The sequence below is a fragment of the Stomoxys calcitrans genome, chromosome 5 (genome assembly GCF_963082655.1).
Source record: "Stomoxys calcitrans chromosome 5, idStoCalc2.1, whole genome shotgun sequence".
NCBI lineage: Eukaryota > Metazoa > Arthropoda > Insecta > Diptera > Muscidae > Stomoxys > Stomoxys calcitrans.
In genome coordinates this window covers 67,059,383-67,086,573 of record NC_081556.1, presented here as the reverse complement: position 1 = coordinate 67,086,573, position 27,191 = coordinate 67,059,383, and the positions used below count along the sequence as shown (strand labels likewise).

General features: G+C 39.7%; 2 protein-coding genes across 6 annotated transcripts; one reads left to right on the top strand and one right to left on the bottom strand.

Annotated features, from left to right (window-relative positions):
- Positions 1–93: 93 nt before the first annotated feature.
- On the bottom strand, positions 94–969 carry LOC106090838 (large ribosomal subunit protein mL43). The gene is made up of 3 exons (XM_013257168.2): positions 734–969; positions 574–680; positions 94–448 (listed from the first exon to the last, which is right to left on the bottom strand). The coding sequence occupies exons 1-3, from the start codon at positions 868–870 to the stop codon at positions 147–149; spliced, it is 546 nt and encodes a 181-aa protein (XP_013112622.1). The 5' UTR covers positions 871–969; the 3' UTR covers positions 94–146.
- Positions 970–4,216: 3,247 nt separating this feature from the next.
- On the top strand, positions 4,217–14,767 carry LOC106090843 (uncharacterized). Of its 5 annotated transcripts, none has more exons than XM_059369082.1 (3): positions 4,217–5,581; positions 5,729–8,300; positions 14,677–14,762. In XM_059369082.1, exon 2 carries the CDS (start codon positions 6,352–6,354, stop codon positions 7,336–7,338), a length of 987 nt encoding a protein of 328 aa, XP_059225065.1. In that variant the 5' UTR covers positions 4,217–5,581; positions 5,729–6,351; the 3' UTR covers positions 7,339–8,300; positions 14,677–14,762. The 5 variants fall into 5 exon arrangements, with proteins under 5 accessions (XP_059225065.1, XP_013112629.1, XP_059225069.1 ...); XM_013257175.2 differs by having other exon boundaries at positions 4,217–6,322; positions 6,380–8,300; XM_059369086.1 differs by having other exon boundaries at positions 4,217–7,042; positions 7,647–8,300.
- The last annotated feature ends 12,424 nt before the right edge of the window (positions 14,768–27,191 follow it).

The following is a 27,191-nucleotide window of genomic DNA, read 5'->3' as shown; positions in this document are numbered from 1 at the left end:
ATTCGGCAATAAAAATGCAGTCCCTTGTCATTGAGCTTTAACTTGCATCGGACAACACACATTTATACATGGCCAAACTTATAAACTGTTAACTTCTTGTGTATCACTAAAATATTTTATTCAAAGCAGAATGCAACAAATATGTTTTATAGAACTTTTTCACTATTATTTTGGGCCCTAAATACTTCCAATAATTTTTCTGTAGCGGACTCTTGTTTATCTAAAGGAGTAGAGTGCTCTGTAGTTGGAAAGTTGACTAAGTTATCAGACGGATGTCGTAAAATAAATGGTGTCCAAGGGCTCTGAATTGATGGAATGTTTGTGTGCCACATCTTACGCAATCGCGTTGAACTAGATGGCCCATTTTGTAATTTAATAAAGTTGATCCACTTCAAAATATCATCTTTTGTAGAATTACGACAATTTATCCATTCGCGTTCGCCATCCACTAAGTAATAGACAAAAGATTAATAAAATATAGCAAAATATGAGGCGCTAGTAAACCAAAGCAATCTAATCTGAAAATGTAGTATCTTTAGCTTTGCGAATGAGCAACTCAGTCAAAACACTTACAATACTCCCCGACTAAAACGGGCGCGCGATGCCGTCTGGGTTTTACATAAACAACAACGCCCGGATTTTCTCTCGCAAACTGAAGCAAGTCGTTCTCAATAAATTCCCTGTGGAGATAAATTCTGTCAGATTTATAGGTTTTGTTTGTTGGGAACGTTACCTCATCCCTCTGCTGGAACCATTATTCTTGCAAAATTTCAACGTAACTCTCTGTAGCTGGCACACATACCGACCTACTCCATTTTGTAATGGGGATCGGGGGAATCCAGATTTAAGGAAAATATGGCTATTAGACATTTTCCAAGCTTTCCCAATGAAAAAGTAAAAAATAGAAATATGTAGCCCTAAGTAAACGCCGACAATTCAAAGTGCTCTAAGCACCGACGGATACTATATAAGGTCTCTTCCCGTACATTTCTTTGAAAAATTGCAAAGGAAAGTGGAGCTACAAAACACGCGCAGCACTCATGGGTTTTTATAAAAAAGTTAAAATACGACGGTGTGTATCATGGTACAAGAATTTAAAGTTATGGTCATGCGAACAGCTGAGTACAATTTTTTTAATTTGATAAATTTTCTAATATCAAACATTGTTGCGTATGCTTTCATGTGTTTGTGTGTTGTTTACATGAAAATAAAATACATGGAAAACGAAATACTCAGCGTTGGTGTTATTTTTTTATTCAGGTTTGATTTTTGCAAATTAAAAAAGTTTCAAGAAACTGAAAAAAGAAAAAATTTATGGTCGTTTTACGGTCCTTTGTGGTTGTTTTCGTGGCAATAACAAATCTGCTTGGACGATTTGATATTTTCACCATCACATTTTTCAGATGCATATTTTATTGTTTCCATAATTGATTTGGCTTCTATTTTTGATGTGGTGTCTCGTTTATGAAAGGAAATGCTGGTATACTTTTTTCACTCAACATTGAATTTGGCTCTCATCGGTGGGTGAACAAAACAAAAATTCATGAATTTCTCTGGGCCAGAAAAATGATTCAACTTTGTACTTCTTAAAACCTCGGCAGACATACTGCTGCCCCGCCGGCAATTGACATTGCGAATTTAAAACAATCCACCAGGGTTGCACAGAAAACTATGTTGTTTTTAGGCAAATGACCCTACCTTCTAAGTACCCGCCATTAATTGTTACAAGATACTAACCATTGCTTGTATCTTGTTACAATTAATGGCTGGTAACATGCATGATATATTCATTTACATGAAGTGGCAGTTGCCCAACAACAAAATATTGAGCGCACTATCTGTCAAAATCTGTGAGTAGTGCAACTCTAATTTTTAGTATGGTACTAGTTCGCGCCTTTTTTCGTTGTTTGTGTGCATTATGGTTCTTAACTGTAATATACACACACAACAAAAACTCTTTGACTGAGCGTTTTTGCGCGATAAAAAATGTACTCTGCTGTTTACGGTACACTCAAGATATATTCATTTACAGGTATTGGCAATTGCCCAACAACAAAATATAGAATGCACTATACGTCAAAATCAGTGGTTAGTGCAACTCTGATTTTGAGTATGTTACTAGTTAGAGCCATTTTTCGTTGTTTGTGTGTAAAGTTCTTAATTATAATACACACAGACACAACCAAAACTCGTTGACAGATAGTGAACTTTGCGAGAAAAAATTTTACTCAGCTGTTTGCGGCACCCTACCTGGTAATTATGTCATGGGTACACTGCACTGTTTGGTGTGGTTTGTACGCTGGTGGAATCATTGGACCGTATTTTTTCAAAGATGCTGTTGGACGCAACGTTACGGTGAATGAACACATTTCGAACCGAACACTGATTTTGGTAATAAAATTCAATGATTTGCAAGCGTTGCTCGTTAGTAAGTCTATTCATGATGAAATGTCAAAGCATACTGAGCATCTTTCTCTTTGACACCATGTCTGAAATCCCACGTGATCTGTCAAATACTAATGCATGAAAATCCTAACCTCAAAAAAATCACCCTTTAGAAGGTTACGTCACATGCGCAAACATATAGTGGATAGGCCCTATGAACATCATTAAGGATTTCAAATCTGTCGATTGAAATTGTCATCATATAGGAGAAAACATAAGCAAAGAATGAATGTATAAAGAGAACAAGGTGATGTCCCCAAAGCCAAGTACTGCATAAAAATTAAAAAAATTGTATGTCGGGTGATCGCTTGGCTTAACCCTATTCAGTAAGTCCTGTACCAGCCTTAAGGTTTGGTATTCTATTCTGCTTTCGGAATAGTCGCGAAATTTCTAATTGTTCCACAAACGGAATTTGACAGCAATCGAATGTTTTTGTTTCCATACCAAAACACGGTTTTTTATCTGCACATTTTGTTTTCTCTATTTAATTTTTTTGAAAATAAAAAAGGAAACCCTACCACTAAAATCAATAAAACATACAAAATGATGCCGCAAATGACTTCAAGTGTTGCCACATAAGCAGAGATCTATTTTTCCGCCTAGTTTTAGCCAACGCTTCACCTATTTTTTTATATAGAGTCTGACACCATTCCGCTTGAAAAGCTGAACAGAATACTCAGCTTAAGAAGGTTAAACCACGTTTAAGCTAGAGCCCAAATCCACTTGATTTGAAATAAGCACCAAATCCTGTTTAATATCTGGTACTATGTTTGTTTTTCACAGTTGAAATAATTTCACGATAATTTTTTTTGAAACACTACAAAAATCTCAATGGTAACTTTTAATTAAATTGTTTCAAAAACTATGGTGGAATGTCCTGCTGAATGAAATCAGAAAGTTTTTTTGCTTCAAAATCAAATCCTTAAAGGCGGGTACTCCGTGTTTTGTTGGGTGAAAAATTTCCCAAAATCGCTCTTTCAGTGGTTTGACATGGTTAACACATTTGATTTCTGTTCTCAAATGCATATATGTTGTTGTAATTTCAACCAAAAACCGACCCCTTCGAAATTTATAAATAATGAAACACAAAACTATTTAAAAAGAAACGAAGTAGCTTTTATTTTCAAATATAATTAGATTTTGTAGTATTTTCATTGGTATAAGTTAAATAAGCACCACATTCCAAAGCCTTTGCCAGTATCTTCCACTTGTTTCAAAATAATGTTGTTGTAATTGCAAGACCAAAAGCAAAACACTAGCTTTCACAATCGTTATTTCTTCGTCCATAAATCAGCATAAACGTTTTTTATTAATGTTAAAAGTATATATATGCATCCACAAGTAACAAATTGTTTTCCACCCGAGTAAGTACATGTGAGCAAGATCACTGTCGATGATGGTCACTCTAAAGTGGGTGGCGAAGATGGTCACCCCTAAAGTGGGCAACGCAAAAGGGGTTCGATGTGGTATGAACCGCATCCATTGAACACTAATTATTTTTGTAGTCTGATCATAAATTTAGCGTAAATTTAGACCTTGATTGTTTCCTTTTTTCTTGGACAACTTAACTAAACACGTAAGGTTAACCTTTATAACTTGTTACATTTTTATATATTTTTACCTTTATTTTATTAGCGAATAAACATTACACAAACTTTTGTCATCAATCATTTAAACTATCAATTGTCTTCTTATTTGTCTTGGGTGCCGACTAAGATTGTATTACTGCCCGTTGATTGGTAACTTGTTTGGTTTATTCACTGTCGTCAGCCATAAGCAAAGAGGACATTTTATTCGATTTTTAAATTAAACATTTTATTTGTTTGATGAGCCGTTTATATCGAATTTTTTTGCCAATGTTTAATTAGCCATCCTATATTAAACATTTATTTGTTTGATCTGCCAATTTTATCAAACAGAAGAAGTAACAATTGCCGCCGTTACATCACCACTAATTGTTTCGCCAGAATTGATTGTGTATGAGTGATTTGCAGTCATTATAACTAAAGGAATTTGCCAGATTCCCGCCGCAAGAAAATAACAACTGCCATCAAATCATTTGTGTCAACACAGCCCTGTGTTGTCAAAGAATTTGCCTACTCTTTCGCCGCAAGCGACACACATCTACACACGCCATCAAGCCAAGAACATGTAAATTTTACAGATCAGCAGCGCACAAAAAAGCAAGCATCGACCTTTGCTGGTGATGTCCGTACAGCAGCCGAAAAACAACAACAACAGTCAACGTAGCGGGTGACTTCCAAAAGCAAATGCACGAAATGCAACAAAATATGGTGCAAATGCAGACAATGCCGCAGCAACAATTGCAATTGCAACAGACTCAAATGCAGCAGTTAAGAAAAGACATGGTTGAGGCACTTACATCAAAACACGCGAAGTTGTCCGTCCAAAATCCTCAAACATCGTCGCAGCAGCCACCAGCCAGTAATCAGACATTGGAGCCATAAAGCATATCACATGACATAATCTCTGCCAATGTTTAAGCCATAATGAATAATTTAAGGGAAACCTTCGGCAGACCGGAACAACTCATGAAAAGTCAGATTGATAAGGTCCGTAAAATTCCCCCTTTGGTAAATGATAATTTGGAAGCATTAATAAGTTTCGCCAATAAGACGAAAACCATGGCTACGTTTTCAAAAACGCTCGTGGAGAACATCATCTTTATAATCCATCTTTGTTAATTGAGCTGGTTGCCAAACTGCCGAAGCGGCAAATTTGATGGGGTGAAAAATGTGTGTTTTTAAAAGAAGCTCCTTCTACTTTAGATTTCAGCCAATGGTTAAAAACTTTACGCCGTGTGGCTAACATCGTCCATCGCCATACGTTTCCACTAATCGTGGCAAAGTCACACAACAAAGCCGAAAGTTCGCATATGTCACCGTTAAAAATTGTATTGTCTGCAAGGGAGTCTGCACGTTAGTCGAAAAATGTAAACACTTTCTGGAAATGTCTTGCGACGAAAATTGGAAATGCTGAAAGCCTGTTTCTTTTGTCTTAAAAAAGGCCACCAACTTGGCCAATGCAGATAAAAAAACACCATGTGGCAAAAATTAGTGTTCGAAATATCACAACAATTTGCTTTATAACGATGTTGCGGACGCAGACAAGAACGGTAAGAGCAATGCAAATCCAGCACCATCGCAATAGCCTGAGCAGATAAATTGTCATGCCCTAAGTGAAACCGGCAACATTTTGTCCCAAATATTGCCCATCCGAATATGTGGAAAATATAAAATAATTTCTACTTATGCTTTTAAAGATGACGGCACAAATGTATCCATGCTCGATAAAGCAATTGCCAACGAGTAAGATCTGCATGCTAAGCAGCAACAATTATCGTTACCGTGGCTGAATGAGCATTGTGTGGCTCAAGACTCCGAAGTTCTCGGTGTGACACCTAGTGGAATCGGGGAAGGAAATAAAAGATACACCATTAAAAATGTTTTTACGACGTCAGACCTATCTTTGCCAGTACAAAGTTTTAATTTGGAAAGTATGGTGAAATGTAATACGAATCTTGATGCATCGAAAATAAAATTTCTTAATTACAAAAATGTTCGACCAAAATTAATACTTAGCCTACATTATTGCTTTTTAAAAGTTCCCTTGGAAGTGCTCCGCTTGTTGTCAGCCGCTGGACCACCACCAGATTGGGCGTCATCATTTATGGACCGACACCAGTAGAGAAAGCCCCACATATGAAACATGTCCTTCATGCCCGAAAGTGTATGTTGCCCAATGACACTAAGGAATATCCCATACAGCATCTAAACATCATGATGCAACTACATCAAAGCCTTTGCCATCAGAGGATAAACGTGCACTAAAACTTTTAAATGAATTCTCAAGAAAGGTTGATGAACGATACGAGTGCTGACTTCAATGAAAAAACATTTGTCTCCATTTCCAGAATCGTATGAAATGGCTCTAAAACGTTTGTATTATGTGGAGAACCAAATGGCCCGAAACAGTGAGTATGCGAGTGCATGTGTTTTAATTGCCGCACATTGGAGTGCAAAATATAAACGAGAAGGAATACGAATCGTTTTCGATGCCGCCGCTGAAGTTCAGAATGTATCTTTGAGCAAATGTCTCTTAAGAGGGCCGGACTTTAATAATACATTGATTTCAACTATTTTTAAATTTCGGGAAGCTCCAGTTGCCGTTTGTGGAGATATTAAAGAAATGTTCCATCAGATTAAAATCGCCAAAGAAGACCAGGACTGTCAGCGATTCTTGTGGAGAAATGGGGACCAAAATAAAAAAGTGGAAGTGTACGTTATGCAGAGGATGATATTTGGAGTTACATGTTCGCCAACAATTGCCCAGTTTATTGAAAACTTAAATGCCCAAAGATTTTTGGAAGAAGTCCCTCGAGCAGTGCATGGTATAATCGACCGTCACTACGTCGACGATTACGTCGAGTGTTTTGACACCGAGGACGAAGCTGTAAGTGTTGTAAAAGATGTTATCAAGATTCATAGTGCTAGTGGATTTGAGCTAAGAAATATCATTTCCAATTTGGAACGGGTGGTGAGATCTTGTGGACAATCGGCCAGCGGAGGAAACAGCTGTGAGTTTTTAAATAAAGATAATATAGAAATAATTTTGGGAATATACTGGTTTCCAAGCCCAGATGTTTTTTGTTTTCGTATCAATTTCCATAAAGTGGAGAAATCTATTTTAGAATTTACCAAGGTTCCCACCAAACCTGAAATGCTTGCACTAAACATGTCAATTTATGATCCATTTGGCTTCTTATGCAAATTTATGATTACATCAAAAATTTTAATGCAACGAATATGGAAGGCAGGTATAGGTTGGGACGAGGAGTTGCCTATTGAAATTCATAGAGATTGGAAGCTATAGTTAATGGAATTTGAAAATCTAAAGTAATTCCGGATTCCACGTTTTAATTGCCGAGATTTTCTCAACACCAAGGTTGATTTGCATATTTTCACTGGTGCTAGCGAAGAGGCGATGGCGACAGTAGCGTATTGGCGTGTGATAAGTGTGGTCGGAATTAAAGTCATATTTGTAATGGGCAAATGCATGTGCTTCTACCAGATATCATACTCTACCCTAATTGGAACTGCAGGCAGCAGTAATGGGTGTTCTTATGAAGGACTTGATAATTGCTAATATTAAAAAAGTTAAAAAAATTAATTTTTGTACAGATTCCCGAACTGTTATCCGCTGGATTCGTTCTGATCACCGGAAGTTTAAAGAATATGTGGCCAATAGGATGGCCGATATTCTAGACAGCAGCGAAATGGATAGTTGGAATTGGTGTCCGGGATCTAAAAACCCAGCTAATGGCGCAACAAGGGCAAAATTTCCTATTAAGTATGAAGCGGACGGACGGTGGACAAATGGACCGGAGTTTTTACACATGGATGAGTCTTAATGGCCCTTGAAACAACGAAAAATAAAAGGAGCCGACATTACCAAAGACGAGCTGAGCGTGGAAGAAGAAGCATGGGCCGAAACGCACTTATGTCGACAAATGCAACGTGAAGTTTTTTCGGATGACTTTGTGGATATTGAACGGCAAGGACATGTGAGCAAAGACAGCAAATGGAAGATGTTAAATCCAATAATCAGTGAGGACGGATTATTAAAAGTCTTTTGACGTATACAGAATGCACCGTGCCTACCGATTCAAGCCAAAAATCCCATCGTTCTTCCAAGTCAACATCCTTTCACTTTCACCTTTCTGTCGCATACGGAGAGCAAGACCTCGCCAACCTCAAATGGTCCAATTGCCGATAGATCGTGTTACTCCATATGATCGTGCTTTCACTTACACTGGTTTGGATTATTTTGAGCCGGTAAGCGTTACTATCCGTCGCCAACGAGAGCAGAGGTGGGTGGCCTCGTTTACCTGCTTAACCTTAACTTATATATGTATATATATATATATATATATATATATATATATATATATATATATATATATATATATATATATATATATATATATATATATATATATATATATTTATATTTATATACATAAACTATCTGTTTAACTGCAATATTATATTTCTTTTCGATGTGTCTTGATTCTTAGATACGTTTATGATATTATAGAACTTGTTAAATTGATAGCATATACGAAAAAGGGATCATTGTTTGCAAAGTTTGTTGTATACTATGTTATACGTAATAATTCAAAATTTGAAGTAGGTCTGATCGAGATATTGAAAAAAATTCTGACTCAATTTCCCATGGATGATATTTATTATAAAATTAACATTCACTACAGTTCTCCGGCTTGACAATGTAGGTAGTTTGATAAGGTGCAGTCTAAACTCATATGAAGATAGGGAATGCCGATCCCACCCGCGTCCTCGGATCGGCAATAACATTCACCATAGTTCTCCGGCTTGACAATGTAGGTAGATTAATAAGGTCCAGTCTGAACTTATATGAAGGTAAGGACTGCCGATCCCACCCACGTCCTCAGAGGCAAAACAAAAGGAATTGCTTTTCAACAGATTCGTACCGAAGAAGTGTATAAACTTTTGTCACAGAAGAATCATTAAATTTTCTGCCTTAAAGTTTCATAAATTCAAGGGCGCCGTAAGCTTTTACACCTGCCATAAAGATATGGTAACGAAAATTAAAACGTGGATCCATAAGTAGCCCAAGGTCTTTAAATGAATCGACTGATTCAAGCTCATCGGATCCGATAAAATAATTTGTGATGAAAGGATTGCGTCTTGAAAAGCGCATTATTTTGCGTTTGGAAATGTTCAATTACATAACGTTAATTATGCACCATTCATAAAAGAAATCAAGATCGTACTGGAGATAAAACTGATCAACTGGGTCATTAAAAGACCTAAAAATTTTCACATCATCGGCAAACATCAAAATATTAGAATGATTTATTATGTTAGGCAAATCATTAATGAAAAGACAAAACAAGATCGGGTCGAGATGGCTATCTTGGGGAACACCGGAGGAAACAATAATGGTTTTAGAGATCGCATTACCAAATTTCACATTTTGTGTTCGGCCAATCAGATATGAACTTATAATAGACCTTATCGAACGCTTAACTATAATCAGTGTATACGGTAGCAATCTGTCTATTGTCCTTGAAAGCATCGTTGACAAGACATGTAAATTCCAACAGATTTGTTATGACCTCCTGAAACCGTGTCGACATGAAGAAAGCAATGAAGAAGCCTGATGAGAAATAGATTTAGTGAATATCTTCTCCACTAACTTGGGAAGAGCACTAAGTATGGAGATAACCCTGTAATTACAGGCATCATTACGACTGCCATATTTAAATAATAAAAGATTGTTTACATATCTGCAGTAGATATCCAGATTAAATTATTAATAAATAATTAAACAGTAAAGGATAGGAAAGTTGATCGGCACACTGTTTCAAAATGCTAGCCGAGACACCCTCCGGACCAGAAAGAAATGTAGATTTTATTGATCTTAAGTTTTGCTCTACATTGTCTTGATCTAACAAAGGAACATCTATATTAATACAATAGAATTTCTAACTATGTAAGGATATTCATAGTCACGTGCGTAATGCTTATCAGAGTATGTAGAAGCAAAAAAAATCGGCGAAAATATTTGGGATATCTAAATCCGTGTACGCTGACACTGAACTATTTAAGAAAGTTAGGTTGTTGTTGTTGTAGCAGTTTATTGTGTTCTATCTTTCGTCTGCTTGATTCTGTTGAGTGTCAAGACCCAGGAACTCTGCGACTAAGATGGGGTGCGTCCACAGGGATCTGGGTCTGAGTCGAGTGGGTCTGGCCGGGCAGTTAAACAAGTGACGTGTATCGTGCAGTCCCTGTTTACAATCGGGACATACATCTTGCACATCGGCATCAATCCTAGATCTGTGGCAATTGAGACGGCTGCATCTGCCAGAACGTAATTGGGCCAGAACCACTCTGGTTAGCCGAGGGAGGTCGATTTCTTCGGGTGCAATGGGTGGCGGTCGTTCTCCAAGGACTACATTCACCCGGTTACCTATTACCGCGTCTGCTACCGTGTCTGTATGAATGTTGTTCAGACCCGCTTGATATGCCGCTTGATCAAGAGGTTCTCTCTTGTAGCGCTGAACCTCACGCTCTAGATCGTGTAGATCTACCTTAAGGCTTCTGGGCGGTGGGTATCTATCCACAACATGATGATTTGGATGGTTTCTGCGATAACAGCCCAAAAGGTATTGCTTAGACAGCATGTAGTTATGTCTTCGCACTGGTAGGATCTTTGTCTCCTGATGGAGGTGGTCCACATGAGAACTGAGGAGACAGCCCGTCGCAGTTCGGAGGGCGGCATTCTGACAGATCTGAATATTATTCCACTGGGTGTCACAAAGTTGACGAGACCACACTGGCGCTGCATAACTTACCACAGACCGGCCAATTGCTTTGTACGTGGTCAACAAGGTTTCTTTGTCTGCACCCCAAGTGCTGCCAGCGAGTGACTTGAGGACCTTGTTTCTACTTTTGACTTTATTGCAGATTGCTGTGGCATGTGAGGAGAATGTGTAAGAGCTGTCAAATGTGACGCCAAGTATTTTGAGACACTTGATGGTCGGAATCGTTTCTCCTTCGACCATCACAGTCAGCTCAATATTCACCTCACGCGTATTTGTTGTGAACAGTGTGGCTGAAGATTTGGTGGCGGATATCTTCAGATTTCTTGCACCGAAATATGAGGCAAGCTCGTTGAGGTAGACGTTCAACCTATCGCAGATGTCATCAATGGGTGGGGGGCCTGATGCCATGATCGTACAATCGTCCGCATATGATACGATCTCTATGCCGTCTGGAGGAGGTGGGATGGAGGATAGGTAGAGGTTAAACAGAGCCGGAGATATCACCCCACCTTGGGGAACTCCCTGTTTCACTCTACGGTGTTTTGACTTCTTATCCCTAAATTCCACAAATGACTGGCGGCTGGAGGGACGTGTTGGCGATGTCCTCAAATAATTTGGCATGGCTGACCGTGTCGAATGCCTTCGATAGGTCCAGTGCCACGAGGACCGTCCTATCACATGGCCTGGGTAGATTGAAGCCACGGCAAATGTGTGTGGTTATGGCATGCAAAGCTGTTGTTGTGCTGTGCAGTCTCCGAAATCCGTGTTGATGCTCGGCGAATAAAAATTCTCCTACGAGGATCGGGAGGAGTAATGCCTCAAGCGTCTTAGCCACTGGTGAGAGAAGGTAGATCGGTCTGAACGACTCCCCCAAACTCGGGTCTTTACCAGGCTTCAGTAGCGGGATCACTCTGCCCATTTTCCAGACATCGGGAACTATAAGAGTGTTCAATGACAGGTTACGGACAGTGGTAAGGTACTCAACTCCAGGTGAATCCAGATTCTTCAACATCAATGTAGAGATTCCGTCGGGGCCCAGCGCCTTAGAAGATTTGGCGCCACGGATGACATTCGTAACTTCGCCCACGGTAAATTGTGATGGCTGTTCATCGGCTCGGAGATCACGAATACGGCGAATGGCTCTCCTCCTTGCCCTGTCTCTCTCGGGATGCACAATAAATTGACGGCTGAACAACCTGTCGCATCTCTTCGCATCAGTCACTGTTATCTCGCCAAAAGTGACTAAGGTCCTGTCATCCCGTCTACCGGGGTTAGATAGTGACTTAACAGTGGCCCACAGTTTGCCCACAGCGGTGCCTAAGTTACATTGCTCCAAGTGTTCCAGCCACAAATTCCGCTTATGTTCGTCGACTACCCTGTTTATTTCCAGATTCAGCTCACTGATTCTGGGGTTAGCGGGGTCCATAGCACGAATCCCATCACGCTCGTCTGCGAGTACCACTGCTTGCGCCGAGAAATTGGGTCGCACTTGGGGTATTTGACCGGCTGGTATAAAGCGAGCGGCTGCTGCGTTAATGATGTCTCGGAATTTCCTCTCGGCCACAAACACATCAGAAGGGGGTGGCAGTTCACTGAAGCGGCGATTGGTATACTCTCTGAAGCCAGTCCAATCGGCCTTCTTATAATTGATAAACGTCCGGCGCTCAGAGGTTACGAAGTCGGGTGGTCGGTCGATGGTGAGAATTATAGGGAGTTGGTCTGACCCCAAAGAGATGACGGCTTGCCAGTATACGTCACTCAGGAGATCAGGGGATGCAATTGAGATGTCTGGCGAGCCGCTGCACCTCCTCGTAATCCTAGTGGGGGCATCCTCATTCGCCGTGCAAAACGTGGAGCTATCTATCTGCTCTGCCAAAGCTATCCCACGCTGGTCGTTACCTAGGGGAGAATGCCATGACGTGTGATACGCATTAAAATCCCCCAGAACCAGACGATTATGGCCAGATAGCAACCCACTTATGTCGGGGTTGTAAGCCTGGCCATTAATCGGGACACAGCTACCAACCGGCGGTATATACACGTTTTATATCTCTATCTCGGCAGTACCAGGCTTGACTGCTACCCCCATACATTCCATGTAGGGGTCACTAGCGTCAAGCGCAGGCGAGATAGGTCTATACTGCACGGAATGGTGTATAACGAAGGCCAATCCCCCACCTCCATTCTTTGAGCGATTCTTACGTAGCACATTGTAACCGTGACAACTGTGCAAGGTGCAGGTGTTAGTCAGCTCTGTCTCCTGTATCGCTGCGACCAATATGCTCTTCCGACTCATAAAGTCCACGATCTCATCGATCTTGCCACGCAGTCCGTTGCAATTTAACTGCAAGAACGATACATTTCCCGACACTGGCCTGGCAATAGTAGGGCTAGGATGCTGTCGTTGCATAAATTGGCATACGGGAGAGGTCGGGGGGGTCACATAGTCCGACGACGAGGACGCCGAAGGCGACGCTTGTGACCCATTGCTGGCTATGTTCGCACAGCACCTTGCGACATAGCCAGTATGATTATACTCCCGTAGTGAAGTTAGGCCAGAGCAAGAACGGAAATGTACCCACTCCATGTACCCACTCACCGATACCGACCGATGATGAAGGCGGTTCTGGCAAACGGAACAGAACCAGAGTCCGGGGTTCCTTTCAATCCCGGCACGGACCAGAAGCGTGCGGAGAAGGCACTCCGGGATGTGCCTCTCCCATGACGAAAAAAGACGAACACGTATACTGAGGCGGCAGCCCTTGCCCATGAGGAATCCAGGAATCCGTCAATCCGGTGCGTACAACCGGCTGCCATGGGATTGAAAGTTAGGTAAACCACTAAAGCGGCGCTTCGAATTAGCAAATTTGTAGAAAGATTAAGGATTGGATTTCAAGTCCGATTTAATTTTATTCTAGTAATTGTGATGAGCCATCTTGTTTTTCCTATTGTTCTTTGATCTTGCTAATGAATTGTTTGAGAAGTTAAGTGTAGTTTCCGATTTTTTAAATTTCTTATACAGTTTATTTGTGTTATTTAACCCTCCACAATAGGAAGAGAGTATACTAATTTCGTCATTCCGTTTGTAAAACCTCAAAATATGCGTCTAAGACCCCATAAAGTATATATATATAATCTTGATTATCATGACATTTTATGTCGATCTAGCCATGTCCGTTCGTCTGTCGAAAGCACGCTAACTCGGGTCTTGACTTCTGGAGCCTCAAGAGGGTGCAATTTATCTGATTTGGCAAAATTATTTTTAGTTCAAATGATAATAAATCTTTTAGTTTTCTTGGATTTATTATTGAGTAAAGAATTTGATGATCCTTCAGTTACAAAGAACTTATATATTTCCCTTGTCCTAAGTACATTTGAATATGGATTCGTTATTTGGGATCCGGTTTATACTATGAACGGAAATAAAATTGAGTCAGTACGGAAACAATTCGTAATCGCGGTTGGAATTATCAAACACTTCCTTCCTATACGTTAAGATTAAATTTAATAAAGCTCCCTACTCTCATTAGCCGCAGGAAAATGTTGAAGATATCTTTCATCTCCAATGTTTTACACCGGAATTTGAAGTCCTAATTTTTGTTGAGCCGGCTTTATATTAACGTTTCTTCAAGACAACCGAGAAATTTTCAACTGGTTAATATTCAATATCATCAAAGCGATCTTGCAAATAATGATCCTTTTCGTCGTATTTGTTTAGATTTTAATGAATCATATAATCTTTTTGATCTTACTGAAGATAGATACCCATTAAAAAAAAAAATTATACTATACTTAAATCCTAGTTAAATATCAATATTTGTATATATGTATATTTTCATTAGGTTAGGTTGAAACGAGATTGCAGATATTAATCCGTTCCATGCCACTTTGGACATACACCTATGCCAGTAATCGGCTTGTTGTGTGCTCTAAAAACTATAAAGTAACCTCTAAAAAGAAAATTTTAAGTTAGGAATTCCGTGCTACATACAAAGTCCTTAATTGTTCTCAATACCACTCACCTACATAAGTTGGTTCATGTCTGGAATTGTGTCTCCACCTAAGTGCCGGTATCTGTTGGACGCGAAAGTCGGGCAATGACAAAGGAAATGCTCCAACGTCTCATCATCCCCGCATGCCCTATACATGCTATCACTTGCCGCACCGATTTTACATAAGTGAGCTCGTAGTCATATGTGTCCCGTTATGTTACCACTAGCTATACTGACCTCCTTCTTGCTTCCTTTCAGTAATACCCTCGTCTTCTCACGATCTGGATCCCCCCATAGGATTTTCGCCGTCCTACCGTCCGTTTCGCTGTTCCACAATGTTGCATGCTCATTCGTCGCCCATTCCCTTAACTCGGACTGCGTCGACCCGAAAGACTTCGGGTTAACCAAGTTTATTGACGGCAGTCCTGATGACGGCTTTCACCGTCAAATCGTCTACCCTTTCATTTCCCCTTACTCCGTTATGGCCCGCACCCAAACGATGCGGATTTTGCCATCCTCAGAGAATGCATTAATCTCCTTCTTACACTGCAAGACTGTTCGTGACCTTACCGCCCTGGTTGTTATTGATCTTATGGCAACATAATCTTCCAGATGTCAATACTAGGGTTCCATCAATGCAAGACTGTGCCGATATAAGACTGTGTGTAAGCATACATGTATCTATAGACTTAAGAATAAAAAAACTGATATGGCTACCATATAAACAGATCTCCCGATTAGACTTCCCGAGCTTCTAGACGGCGCTATCTTATCCGAATTTGCAGAAATTTTGCACATATAGCTGAAGAATGACTTCTAATAAATGTGCCAAGAATGGTCTAAATCAGTCCAAAGCATGGTATAGCTGCCATATAAACCGGTCTCCCGATTAGACTTCTTGATTCTCTAGAGGGCACAATTTTTATCCGATTTGGCTGAAACTTTGCACGTGGTTTTTTGGCATGACTTCCAACAAATGTGCCAATTTAGTTGAAAGTATGGTTTAAATCGGTTGATAACCTGATATAGCCTGAATTTGCCTGAAGTTTTGGAGGGGGTATTTTTCTATGACTTCTAATAGCCATGACAAGTACGGTCCATATCGGTCAATAACTTAATGTTGCACATATATATATTGAAAAAGTCATTCAAAGAACTTGACAAATGAGATCCATGGTGGAAGGTATATAAGATTCGGCCCCGCCGAACCTAGTACGATTTTAATTGTTTTTCAGTTTATTTCTGTGATTTTAGAATTTTATAAATTTGTCTTCTTGGTTTGGCTCGATGTGATCGAACAATTTACAAAAACAAGTGTTGGTGTTTTATTTAATTGTTTTACCAATATTTCGACCACCGGCGGTGGCGGAACTATAAATTTAATAAACAAGTAATTTTACAAAAAAACTAAAAATATAAAAACATTTATACATTTGAAAATAATTACATTTTGAAAGAAAACAATACAGTTTTCCATTACAGCACACAAGTTCGACTAAAGCTCTCTCATTTTTGTCTGTATTTTTGTACCAAATTCCTGCAAATCTGGGCACAATTGTCTGTGTCTTTCTTAATTTTCATGCGTTTGTTTGTGGGGGTGTCAATAATATGTAACATTTCTAAAGTAAATCGTCTTTTCTGATTGGATTCTTGTTCTAAAATTTGGTGTAAAATGCAAATTTTGCCCATGAACATTCCCCTAAGGAACAGGGGCAAACTTCTCACATATCAATGAGTGCAGTCCGATCCAAGTTTTAAGCCCAATGATAAGGGGCCTCTTTTTTATAGCCGAGTCTGAACGGCTTGACGCAGTGCGACATCTCTTTGGAAATAAGTTTTACATGGCAAAGTACCTCACAAAAGTTGCCAGCATTAGGAGGGGAAAACCACCGCTGAAAATTTTTTCTGATGGTCTCGCCAGGATTCGAACCTGGGCGTTCAGCGTCATAGGCGGATATGCTAACCTCTGCGCTACGGTGGCCTCCTAAAATTTGGTGTATGCCCTGTTAAAGTGCAATGTGCTGCAAGTGCAGTTTTTTGTTCTAAAGGTTTGTCTTTCATTTTCTGGTCAGATTTGTGAGATGAGAATCTTGTGTTTAATTTCGTTTTATTTGTTCCAACATATGTCATTGGACATAAATTTGCTTCATCCCCGTTACATTTAATCTTATGAACTACTTTTGATTTGTCCTCCTTTTCATCCTTGATTTAGTTCTGCTGAATAGACTATTTAATGTGTTGTGGCTTTCTAAAGCAAGCTGGAATTTTTCCCTGTTGCACATATCTGAACTGGTAAGTCTTTCCGAAAACCTTGAAATATACGTCGCTTAAAGATTTTTGGTGTTGGTTCCCTTTTGTTGTTCTCCGTTCTATTCTTGACGAATTTTATAAGGTCCTTAATAGCGTTGTTTGGGAAGTCATTTTATCGGAGTATTTGTTGAATTTTCCTTTCGTTTATTTATATTCATTAAATAGTCTATTCAGCAGGACTAAGTCAAGGATGAAAAAGGAGGACACATCAAGGGTAGTTTATAAGATTAAATGTAACGGGGATGAAGCAGATTTAAGTCCAATGACATATGTGGGAACAACTAAAACGAAATTAAAGACAAGAGTATCACCTCACAAATCTGACCAGAAAATTAAAGACAAATCTTTAGAACAAAAAAATGCACTTGCAGCACATTGCACTTTAACAGGGCATATACCAAATTTTAAAGACGTAGCACAAGAATCCAATTAAATTATTATTGACACCCCCACAAACAAACGCATGAACTTTAAGAAAGGCACAGACAATTGTGCACAGATGGAAACAAAATGAAAACAACACACATCAACAAATTGCTAAGTTTGAGACAAAAACAACAAACAACGCGTGACTGCAAACACAACAGAGATTGGTTTGTTAATAAAGCCCAACAGAACATCCCATCCAACGTTAAATGGTTACTTTCGTTAGGACCCAAATATGCGTTGCCTACAACAACAACGTTTCCTTTGTTTGATGTATTGGCCGAAGGTGAAGAGTGCGTTCAAACAATTGAGGACAGAGAGCAACTGGGTAATTTACCAAATGTATTACATACATTATTGTTCTGAAAGAGTCCGAAGTTGAAGTAGTAACAACTATTAGAATATGACGAGCGTATCCAAGAAATAGACGGTATATTAAAATATACTACAGTGTCAAAAATTTCTTCAGAACCAATAATTCTAAATTATGCTTTGCTTTGTCTGTCCTGGTATTGAAATTTAACGACATTTAAATCGACTTCCGCATTTATTTTAGATTTTATATTGTAAGAGACATCTTCAACATTTGTTTCAGCCGTGAACCTAGCCGCAAACATTGTATTTTTGGGTGCAATAACCTGTAGCTGTTTAGGAGGTACAGTCATTACAGGTGAGGTTAAAGGAGTATGGTAGCTGTTACTACCGGAAGGGGTAGTATTGATGGAAGTTGGAGCAAGGGAACGATTGTAGGCGGGTTTGAAACAGTTTAAGTAGATGGATGGGTTGAGGCTGGAGGCCAAACATGTCGGGACGAAACATTGTCATGGGGAACAGTATTAAACCTTCTTAAGCCTGCAGTCAAATTAGTCTCGATGAGCATCGACATTCTTTGACTATGTGTTGCCAACAGCTCTTCGTGCTGTGCCCTCACTGCATCTTCAACCATGCCCCTAATCTGAGTAGTCTGTATCACCATCCAGATTCCATATCTGCCTCCTCACAATCGCGAATACAAGTCGAACTTTGAATTCCAGATCGAGAAGAATCAAATTGCTTAGCTCTTTGTGTCAGCGACCTGGGGGATGGAGCAATTCCTGCAAGTGCCGCTGTGGACATACTAAGTGCAGTCAAAACAGTGCCACAACAGGGCAATTGGGGTTCGCCTTAGTGTGATTTGTAAGACATGATTTATGGTATACATACGTGTCCACATGCTGTAGTGTAAGAATAGGTCACCTTGGCCACCGATATAAAACATATGCCGCACTCTGGGTGACGACCAGTGTTCGACAAATGTATCTAAAAACAAGTAATAAGGCGATGGATACCTACCACACCGGATATATATGTAAACCACCTTTTTTTCATAATCCCCACTGCTGCTATATCGAAATATAGTCCGATTTGGACCAAATTCGGCACCGACATTGAGTAGTCTAATAATTACAAGTTATTGTTAAATTTTGTAGAATAAAATATTGGCCTTTTGTAGAACAAAATATTGGACAAATGTCGAATGGCCTAATACAACTCACTGTCCCAAATTCCTAATTCCTTAAATTGGCGGAGCGGTCTATAGTGACTATATCAAGATATAGTCCGATATAGTCCTGTTTAAATTTGTATCTTTATCTATATCAATATTAAATCCGAATTGAATTAAACGGCTTTCAATGCCTCAGATTTATCTTTAAGTTATCGAATTCAATCATATGATTCTTAACCCAAGCTATGTTCATTATGTTCTTAATTAGCTGAATAATTTCTTTACCCAAATGAATTGGGAATACCATTTGAAAAGGAAAGAATAAAAGACACTTACATACTAGCAGCAAAACGGTGAGCATCTCTTGTTATTGCACTTTGCAAGGTTCTCTACTAATCTCTGCCTTCGACTTGTTTCTTGTCACGACGGCGGTGTCTTAACACTCCCAAGCATTTGTTTGACGTGTTTAAGACATATTTTTTTTTCATTGTTTGAAGATTTTTAATTTCGGGAAAATCAACGCCTCTCCACGAAGACCTTTGGCGATCTTACCCAAAGTTACTTTAAATATTTGTACATGGTCCTTCGACGCCTTAACTGATCCGGCATTTGGAGAATAATTTATTGGACAAAATTGAAAAAAAAAATTAGCAATGAGGTACGTGTAATCAACATTCATCAAAAAAAAACGGAGTAAATCCCTTGAAAAAACCCCATATTTATAAAGGCTGACATGGAAGCAAATGTTACCTTAACAAAACCTGTAAATCATTAGGAGAAAAATCGTGAGTAGAAAACAGAGCAAAATTTGATAGAATACATAAGAAGTGAAAAGAAAAACGGAATAGACTACCGTTAATATTGGTTCAATTTGTACATCAAATAATACGAAATCTCAAGAACAAGTAAATGTTGCAGACCAGATGCTTCGCAACATTTACCAGTCTACCGTTGAGTACTAACATAGCCGACCGGCTTATTAGCGACAGCGCGTTTCAAGAACACAGCAATTAACATCAATGTTTCTCAGTCTTTCGAATGTGGATAAACACGAATGAAATAACATTCTGATTCTCTTCGACAATTGGAACGTATTGTTTAAAGAGCTGGTTACAACGTGCTCTTTTAATTTTGTTCTGTTTTCACATAATTTCGCAATTCTCTTAATTTCTTATTCTGTAACACAAAATTGCTTTAAAAAGCACAAAGTACAAATCTCTTTTGATCGCTCTTCAAGAAGGAGACAAATAGAAGAAAAAGAAAAGAAAACAGTAAAACGTCTTCAGTCTCAAGAGATGGGTTGTTTTTGCCACGATGGATGTTTGAATAGTTCGACGATTAACCAACAGCAATAACGTCAAAAAGAAAAAAAAAAAAAAAAACAAAAGAAAAAACATACACAAAATTGAAACGAAGATATCCATAGGATACAATCGAATGCTCAGTACTTACGTTACTACACTCGAAAAAAAAAAAAAAAAAAAAAAAAAAAATTACAATTTTATTTACGTTTGGTTTGGATAATAATTTATGAATAATTTCAAACCTTTCTGAAAGCATTGTAGATGATTCTACAAATAATCTCACTTAAGAACTACATATAAAATTTCACCCCTTCTGAATGCGGTGTTAACTTTTTTACAAGAAAATCAAATTCACTCGACTTACACGAACATTTGCGTTGATGAAAATTGGTAGCATATTACTTACATTACAAGCTACAAGTTTTTACCTTCAGCTTGGAAACAGATACACAAAAATTTTTTTTTTTGGCAGGAATTTGTAATTTTGTACTCACGTTACAAACTCTTTTATTTTCCTTGCCGCCATACATACGTTATTCACTAAATCTATTGAATCTAGGCTTGAGAAGTTTGTCTGTCAATTTAAAGCGTAAAATTTTGAAGTATCACATTCTTCGAGGGTCATTATGGAGGTAAATGTCAAAGACGCTACAACGAAAGATGTTTTCATATACTCCTCGGACTTCTTAGTTTTATTTTCTTCGAAATTCAGTGATTTACGTGAAGATGACCAAACTGAATCGATGTTAGAGGTTAAAATGACTGATTTGGAGGATAGGTGGAAACAATTACAAAAGGCATACGCCGCCTTGAATATGTCTCAGGATGGTCAGGATAAGGGTTTCATGGAATCGGCCAGGGCTAAATTTGATGCGTGTTCGGAAAGTTACTATAGATGCAAATCTCAGTTGCTAGATCTATTGAGAATAAAGAGAGGTGTCACCCAGCAGATAGAATCCCTACATCCTTCAACATCTCGCTCTCCGGTATTCCATTCCGAATCATCAGGCTATTGTATCAAACTTCCCCCCTGTGATACGGAAGTTTTCGAAGGCGGATACGAGCAGTGGCCCTCGTTCCGCGATATGTTTTCCGCTATTTATATAAACCATCCCAAGCTGACTCCAGCACAAAAGTTATTTCACCTCAGAAATAAGACTAAGGGAGATGCCGGGTCCATTGTCAAGAGGTACACGTTATGTGATGAGGCTTTTCCTTTGGCCTGGGAGGCGTTGGCATCACGCTATGAAAACAAAAGGGTTTTAGTTGATACCCAGTTGAGAGTTCTTTTCAATATCCCGGTTGTCTCAGTAGAAGATAGTCGTTCTATCCAAAGTCTCCAATCCACTGTTAACGATTGCCTTTCCCAACTTGAGACATTAGGGGTTTCTACTAGTGGCTGGGATCCTTTATTAATTTACCTTGTCTCAACTAAACTCCCAGACAATACGTTAGCTCTTTGGGAGCAATCGTTAGAATCCCACAAGATCCTCCCGAAATGGTCTCAAATGAACAACTTTCTTATTAATCGATTCGAGGTGGTCGAAAGAATCTCAAGTATTAGAGATACGAGGACACTATTTTCAACGAGGTTTCAAGAGACGCCAGGTATACAATCTTATGTGGTACAAGGAAGATCTGAGACGACTTGCAAGCTTTGTAGTCAGGGGCATTCGATAAGGGCTTGCCAGGTTTTTAAGCAGCTTTCGGTGTCGGAACGCATTGATTTCGTTCATAGGAATCGGTATTGTAACAATTGTCTGTCAGCTTCCCATTTAAAGAAGGAGTGTAAGAGTAAGAACACTTGTGCAGAATGTGGGAAGTACCATCACACTCTGCTTCACTTGAACACCAGTAAGAATATTGGACGGAATTCCTCTGAATCCTCACAAACCCAGTTCACTACGCATGAGAACCCTACTACATCTAACCAGGCTGCTTTGTGTTCCACCATATCGGAGGTGAACCCCACGGCTCTTACATTTGATACCAAGGAACTGAATGTTAACGTCCATGTGTCTTCAAATTGTAGCGAGGTTTTATTGAGAACCGCTTTAGTTCCTCTTGAGTACTTAGGAGAGATATTCACTGTGAGAGCCTTGATCGATCCTGGTTCTCAAAGGACTTTTGTGTCTGATCGGATTAGGAATCGTCTTCAATTACCAAGCCATCACTCACCCTACATGATTGGTGGAATTGGTGGTCAAACCCAGCAATCTGAGAGAGAGTGTAGCTTGACTCTCTGCTCCAAAGTTAATGATGAGAGGATTCAGGTATCGGCTATAGTTTTGCCCAAAGTCACGAATTATCTTCCGCCTTTCACAATTACACCCCCTCATCTTGAGGAATTCAAAGACCTTTCATTGGCAGATCCTTTCTTTTTTAAATCCGCCCAGATCGATTTGATAATTGGTGAAGATAATACCCATCAGATTGAACTCAGTGGGATACGTAGAAGCATATGTGGCAATCTCTCTGCCCACAATACAATTTTTGGTTGGGTGATAAGCGGCCCTATGCCCCCAAAGACTGTTCGGGCTTTTACAACAACTGCTGTTCCTTCGGAGCACAACTATCTGAATGAAATTCTTCGCAGATTCTGGGAATCTGAAGAGATTCCAATTGTTCCCAAACAAAGCAAGGAAGACGTTTACTGCGAGGACTACTACAGGAAAACTACCCAAAGAACTCCTGAGGGTAGATATATGGTCCGATTACCATTTAATCAGGAATTTGATGACTCTCCTTCATTGGGTACTTCGCGGTTCATTGCGCTTCGACAATATTTGAGGCTAGAGCAATCATTGGCGAGAGATCCGGGGTTATCCGGAGAATACCGTTCCGTACTGAATGAGTATCTAGAGTTAGGACATATGGAGGAGACAACCTGTGAGGAGGAGATTAAGGATGGGAGATGCCAATCTTTTTACTTGCCGCATCATGGGGTTTACCGGCCCCAAAGCAGGACCACGAAGCTACGTGTGGTGTTCAATGGCTCTCAGAAGACCAAAACTGGTATATCTCTCAACGATGTTTTATTGACAGGCCCTACTCTCCAGTCTGACCTTATGTCTATAATCTTGAAATGGCGTTGTTTTCGTTTTGTTTTTTGTGGCGACATCCAGAAAATGTATCGACAGATACTGGTCGACCCAAGGGATAGAAAATTCCAGCGCATTCTTTTCCAAACCACTCCTGACTCTCCAATGAAAGACTTTCAATTGAACACTGTCACATTCGGTATCAGCTGCGCACCCTTCCTGGCAATTAGGACACTGATCCAATTGGCAGATGACTCTGAAGGTCAGTATCCCTTGGCAGCATCAATTCTCAGAAATCACACATACGTTGATGATATTTTGGCTGGAGGATACTCTCTAGAAGAAGCGCTTCAGTGTCAATCCCAGTTAATAACATCACTAAAGTCGGCAGGATTTCCACTCAGGAAGATAGCTGCTAACACGTCTCCATTACTGGACCATTTGTCTCCCGCTGATCTTTATGACTCTAATTTTCTCAGATTCTATGAGACAAGTTCCACGAAGGCTCTAGGCATTCAGTGGAATGCCCTCAAAGATAGTTTCACATACTCGTATACCAATGAGAATGCCACGGACGCTACCACCAAGCGTCAGATTCTTTCTGCCGTGGCTAAACTCTATGACCCAGCGGGCTGGCTTTCTCCCATTGTGGTACGGGCTAAAATTTTACTGCAAAGCTTGTGGTTGGAGGGTTTGGATTGGGATCAACCCATCAGTACCAACTCAATGGTGCGATGGAAATGCATAGCCTCTCAATTGCCCCTCATTGAGGATATCGAAATCCCCCGTTGGATACGTTACTCTCCATCTGATGGCCTTCAGATACACGGATTTTGTGATGCCTCTCAGAAGGCATATTGTGCAGTTGTGTATGTTCGAGTAGAAACTTCGTCTGGTGTATTTTCGAATCTGCTAGTGGCGAAAACCAAGGTGGCACCTCTAGAAATTATTAGCCTACCTAGGCTGGAACTTTGTGGTGCTGTCCTTCTGTCGAAATTAGTGCACAAGGTATTGTCGTTCATGTCATTTAATAGTCCTGATATTTACTTGTGGTGCGACTCCCTTATTACGCTCGGCTGGCTTAGTAAGCCGCCTTACGTATGGAAAACATATGTAGCGAATCGGGTTTCACTAATCCGTTATAACCTGCCGAACGGCACCTGGAGATATATCCCAACAGATGACAATCCCGCTGATTTGGGTACAAGAGGGTGTCGTATAAGTGAATTGGTGAAAAAAGACCTGTGGTGGTACGGACCATCCTGGCTTGCTAAGGATTCGTCATGTTGGCCCCGACAAGCAGTTCCCAATCCACCTGAATCTGAAAGGCGGAAAATAGAAAGCTATTCGGCTGTCATTTCTGAGGGCGATCCGTTGGAACAATTCTCCTCCTACCCAAGGGCACTAAGAGTCTTTTGCTACGTTTTCCGCTTTTACCATCACTCGTTAATTTCCAGAAATTCGAACCTACGCCAGCCACGAATTGATCTTTCCCATAGTGAAATGGATTTTGTACGGAGACGATTTATCCTTTTAACCCAAAAACGGTTCTATACACAAGAGTATACAGATTTATCTCGTTCCAAAATCGTAGACAGGAAGAGTTCATTGTCCCCTCTGAACCCGTTTATAGACGAAAATGGGCTTCTTAGGGTCAACGGGCGATTGGCGTCATCACACCTTCCTTATAATGAGAAATTCCCGGTGATATTACCAAACCATTCCCAATTTACAAAATTGTATCTAAATTTCATCCACCAGTTTTTAATACACGGCGAGTGTTCTCTCATGTGCCGCATAGTACAGACTGAGTTTCACATTTCGAGGCTAAAGTATACTATTAAACGAATAATACATTTCTGTAAGACTTGTAACCTCTTTAAGAAAAAAGCATTATCGCAAATAATGGCTCCCTTGCCAGAAGATCGGTGTACCCTCTCATTGCCGTTTGAGACAACTGGGATTGACTTTGCTGGCCCTTTTGAGCTCAAAAGCTCAACCCTTAGAACTTCACCAATAATTAAGGGATATGTGAGTCTTTTTATATGCTTCGCAACCAAGGCAATCCACCTTGAACCTTGCTCTGAACTCTCCTCATCCGCATTCCTAGCAGCGTTTGCTAGATTCGTTGGAAGGCGAGGTTTGCCAAAGAAGGTTGTCTCAGACAATGGGAAAAATTTCCTTGGGGCTAGTCGAACTTTACTCAAGGACTTCAAGCATTTTGTCTCAAATGCATCTTCTGATGTATCTCAAAAGTATATTATACACGGTCTCGAATGGTCATTTATTCCCCCTCATGCCCCACATATGGGAGGGCTATGGGAATCGGCAGTTAAATCCTTCAAATTTCATTTTAAACGTGTCATGGGTTCCCAGCGGTGTACATTTGAAGAATTCACAACTATATTAGCTCGAATTGAAGGAGTTCTCAACTCTCGACCAATCTCGGCCCTCTCAGAAGATCCCAATGATATGTCCGTTCTCACACCAGGACATTTCCTTAGAGGTGGGCCTCTTATGGCATTGCCTGAATTAAACTCATCTCATATCTCAATTTTAAACCGATGGGAGAAACTAAAGTCGTTGCACCATCAATTTGCCATTCGCTGGAAAGATGACTATTTGAGAAATTTACAGAAACGCTATAAATGGAAGAATCCTGCCCCTAACATTCCCAAAGATAGTTTAGTTGCTATTATCGACGACCTTCTTCCTCCCAATGAATGGAAAATGGGAAGGGTAATGGAGACGTACGCCGGAAGAGATCAAAAAGTTAGAGTAGCCGACATTCGTACCGCAAGTGGAACACTTACAAGGCCCATCGTAAAATTGTGCCTTCTTCCGTATGAACCCCATTCAACTTCTTAATTGCAGCAGACATTGCTCATTTCTCAAGATAATTACTTTGTATCTCACTTTAAATGTATATCTAAATTATTAACAATTTAAACTTTCCTTTCTTCTCAAGAGCTCCACGTAATCCACGAGTACATCAGTGCAAAATATGCTGGCGCTATCATTCCCTTCGCTATTGTAAACGATTCCTCAATATGAACGCAACAGATAGACTCCATACTGTTACGAAGAAGCAATATTGTGTAAACTGTCTTGCTCGAAGTCATTCGTCAAGAAACTGCACTTCAAAGATCACCTGTAAGAATTGTGGTGAACACCATCATACACTACTGCATCATTCACTTCACCCTCGCATTAATGAATCTCATCACTCTACTCAAAGAGGCACCGAAAATAATCGAAGCAACTCATCGAACACTGTCCACCAATCATCAACTCGCCAAGAATTAGCAAACAAAACCATCAACCAGTCACAACAACAGTTAATAACAGACCAGCAGCAAAATATTGCAATAGCGATAAGATCATTAGTAAACCTTCTTTTTTGAATGCGTATACGGGTTATTACTTCTTGCATAGATGCAAGGCCCCCCCAGCATGTTTAAATTTGTATCTTTATCTATATCAATATTAAATCCGAATTGAATTAAACGGCTTTCAATGCCTCAGATTTATCTTTAAGTTATCGAATTCAATCATATGATTCTTAACCCAAGCTATGTTCATTATGTTCTTAATTAGCTGAATAATTTCTTTACCCAAATGAATTGGGAATACCATTTGAAAAGGAAAGAATAAAAGACACTTACATACTAGCAGCAAAACGGTGAGCATCTCTTGTTATTGCACTTTGCAAGGTTCTCTACTAATCTCTGCCTTCGACTTGTTTCTTGTCACGACGGCGGTGTCTTAACACTCCCAAGCATTTGTTTGACGTGTTTA

What these genes read in the sequence shown, in the direction of transcription:
- LOC106090843 (XM_059369084.1), top strand. Translation starts at nt 6,352, where the DNA reads ATGAAAAAACATTTGTCTCCATTTCCAGAATCGTATGAAATGGCTCTA.
- LOC106090838 (XM_013257168.2), bottom strand. Translation starts at nt 870, where the DNA reads ATGTCTAATAGCCATATTTTCCTTAAATCTGGATTCCCCCGATCCCCA. An exon ending in GGTTCCAGCAGAGGGATGAG is followed by an intron (nt 681 to 733) that starts GTAACGTTCCCA and finishes TTATCTCCACAG; the next exon opens with GGAATTTATTGAGAACGACT. An exon ending in CGTTTTAGTCGGGGAGTATT is followed by an intron (nt 449 to 573) that starts GTAAGTGTTTTG and finishes TCTATTACTTAG; the next exon opens with TGGATGGCGAACGCGAATGG.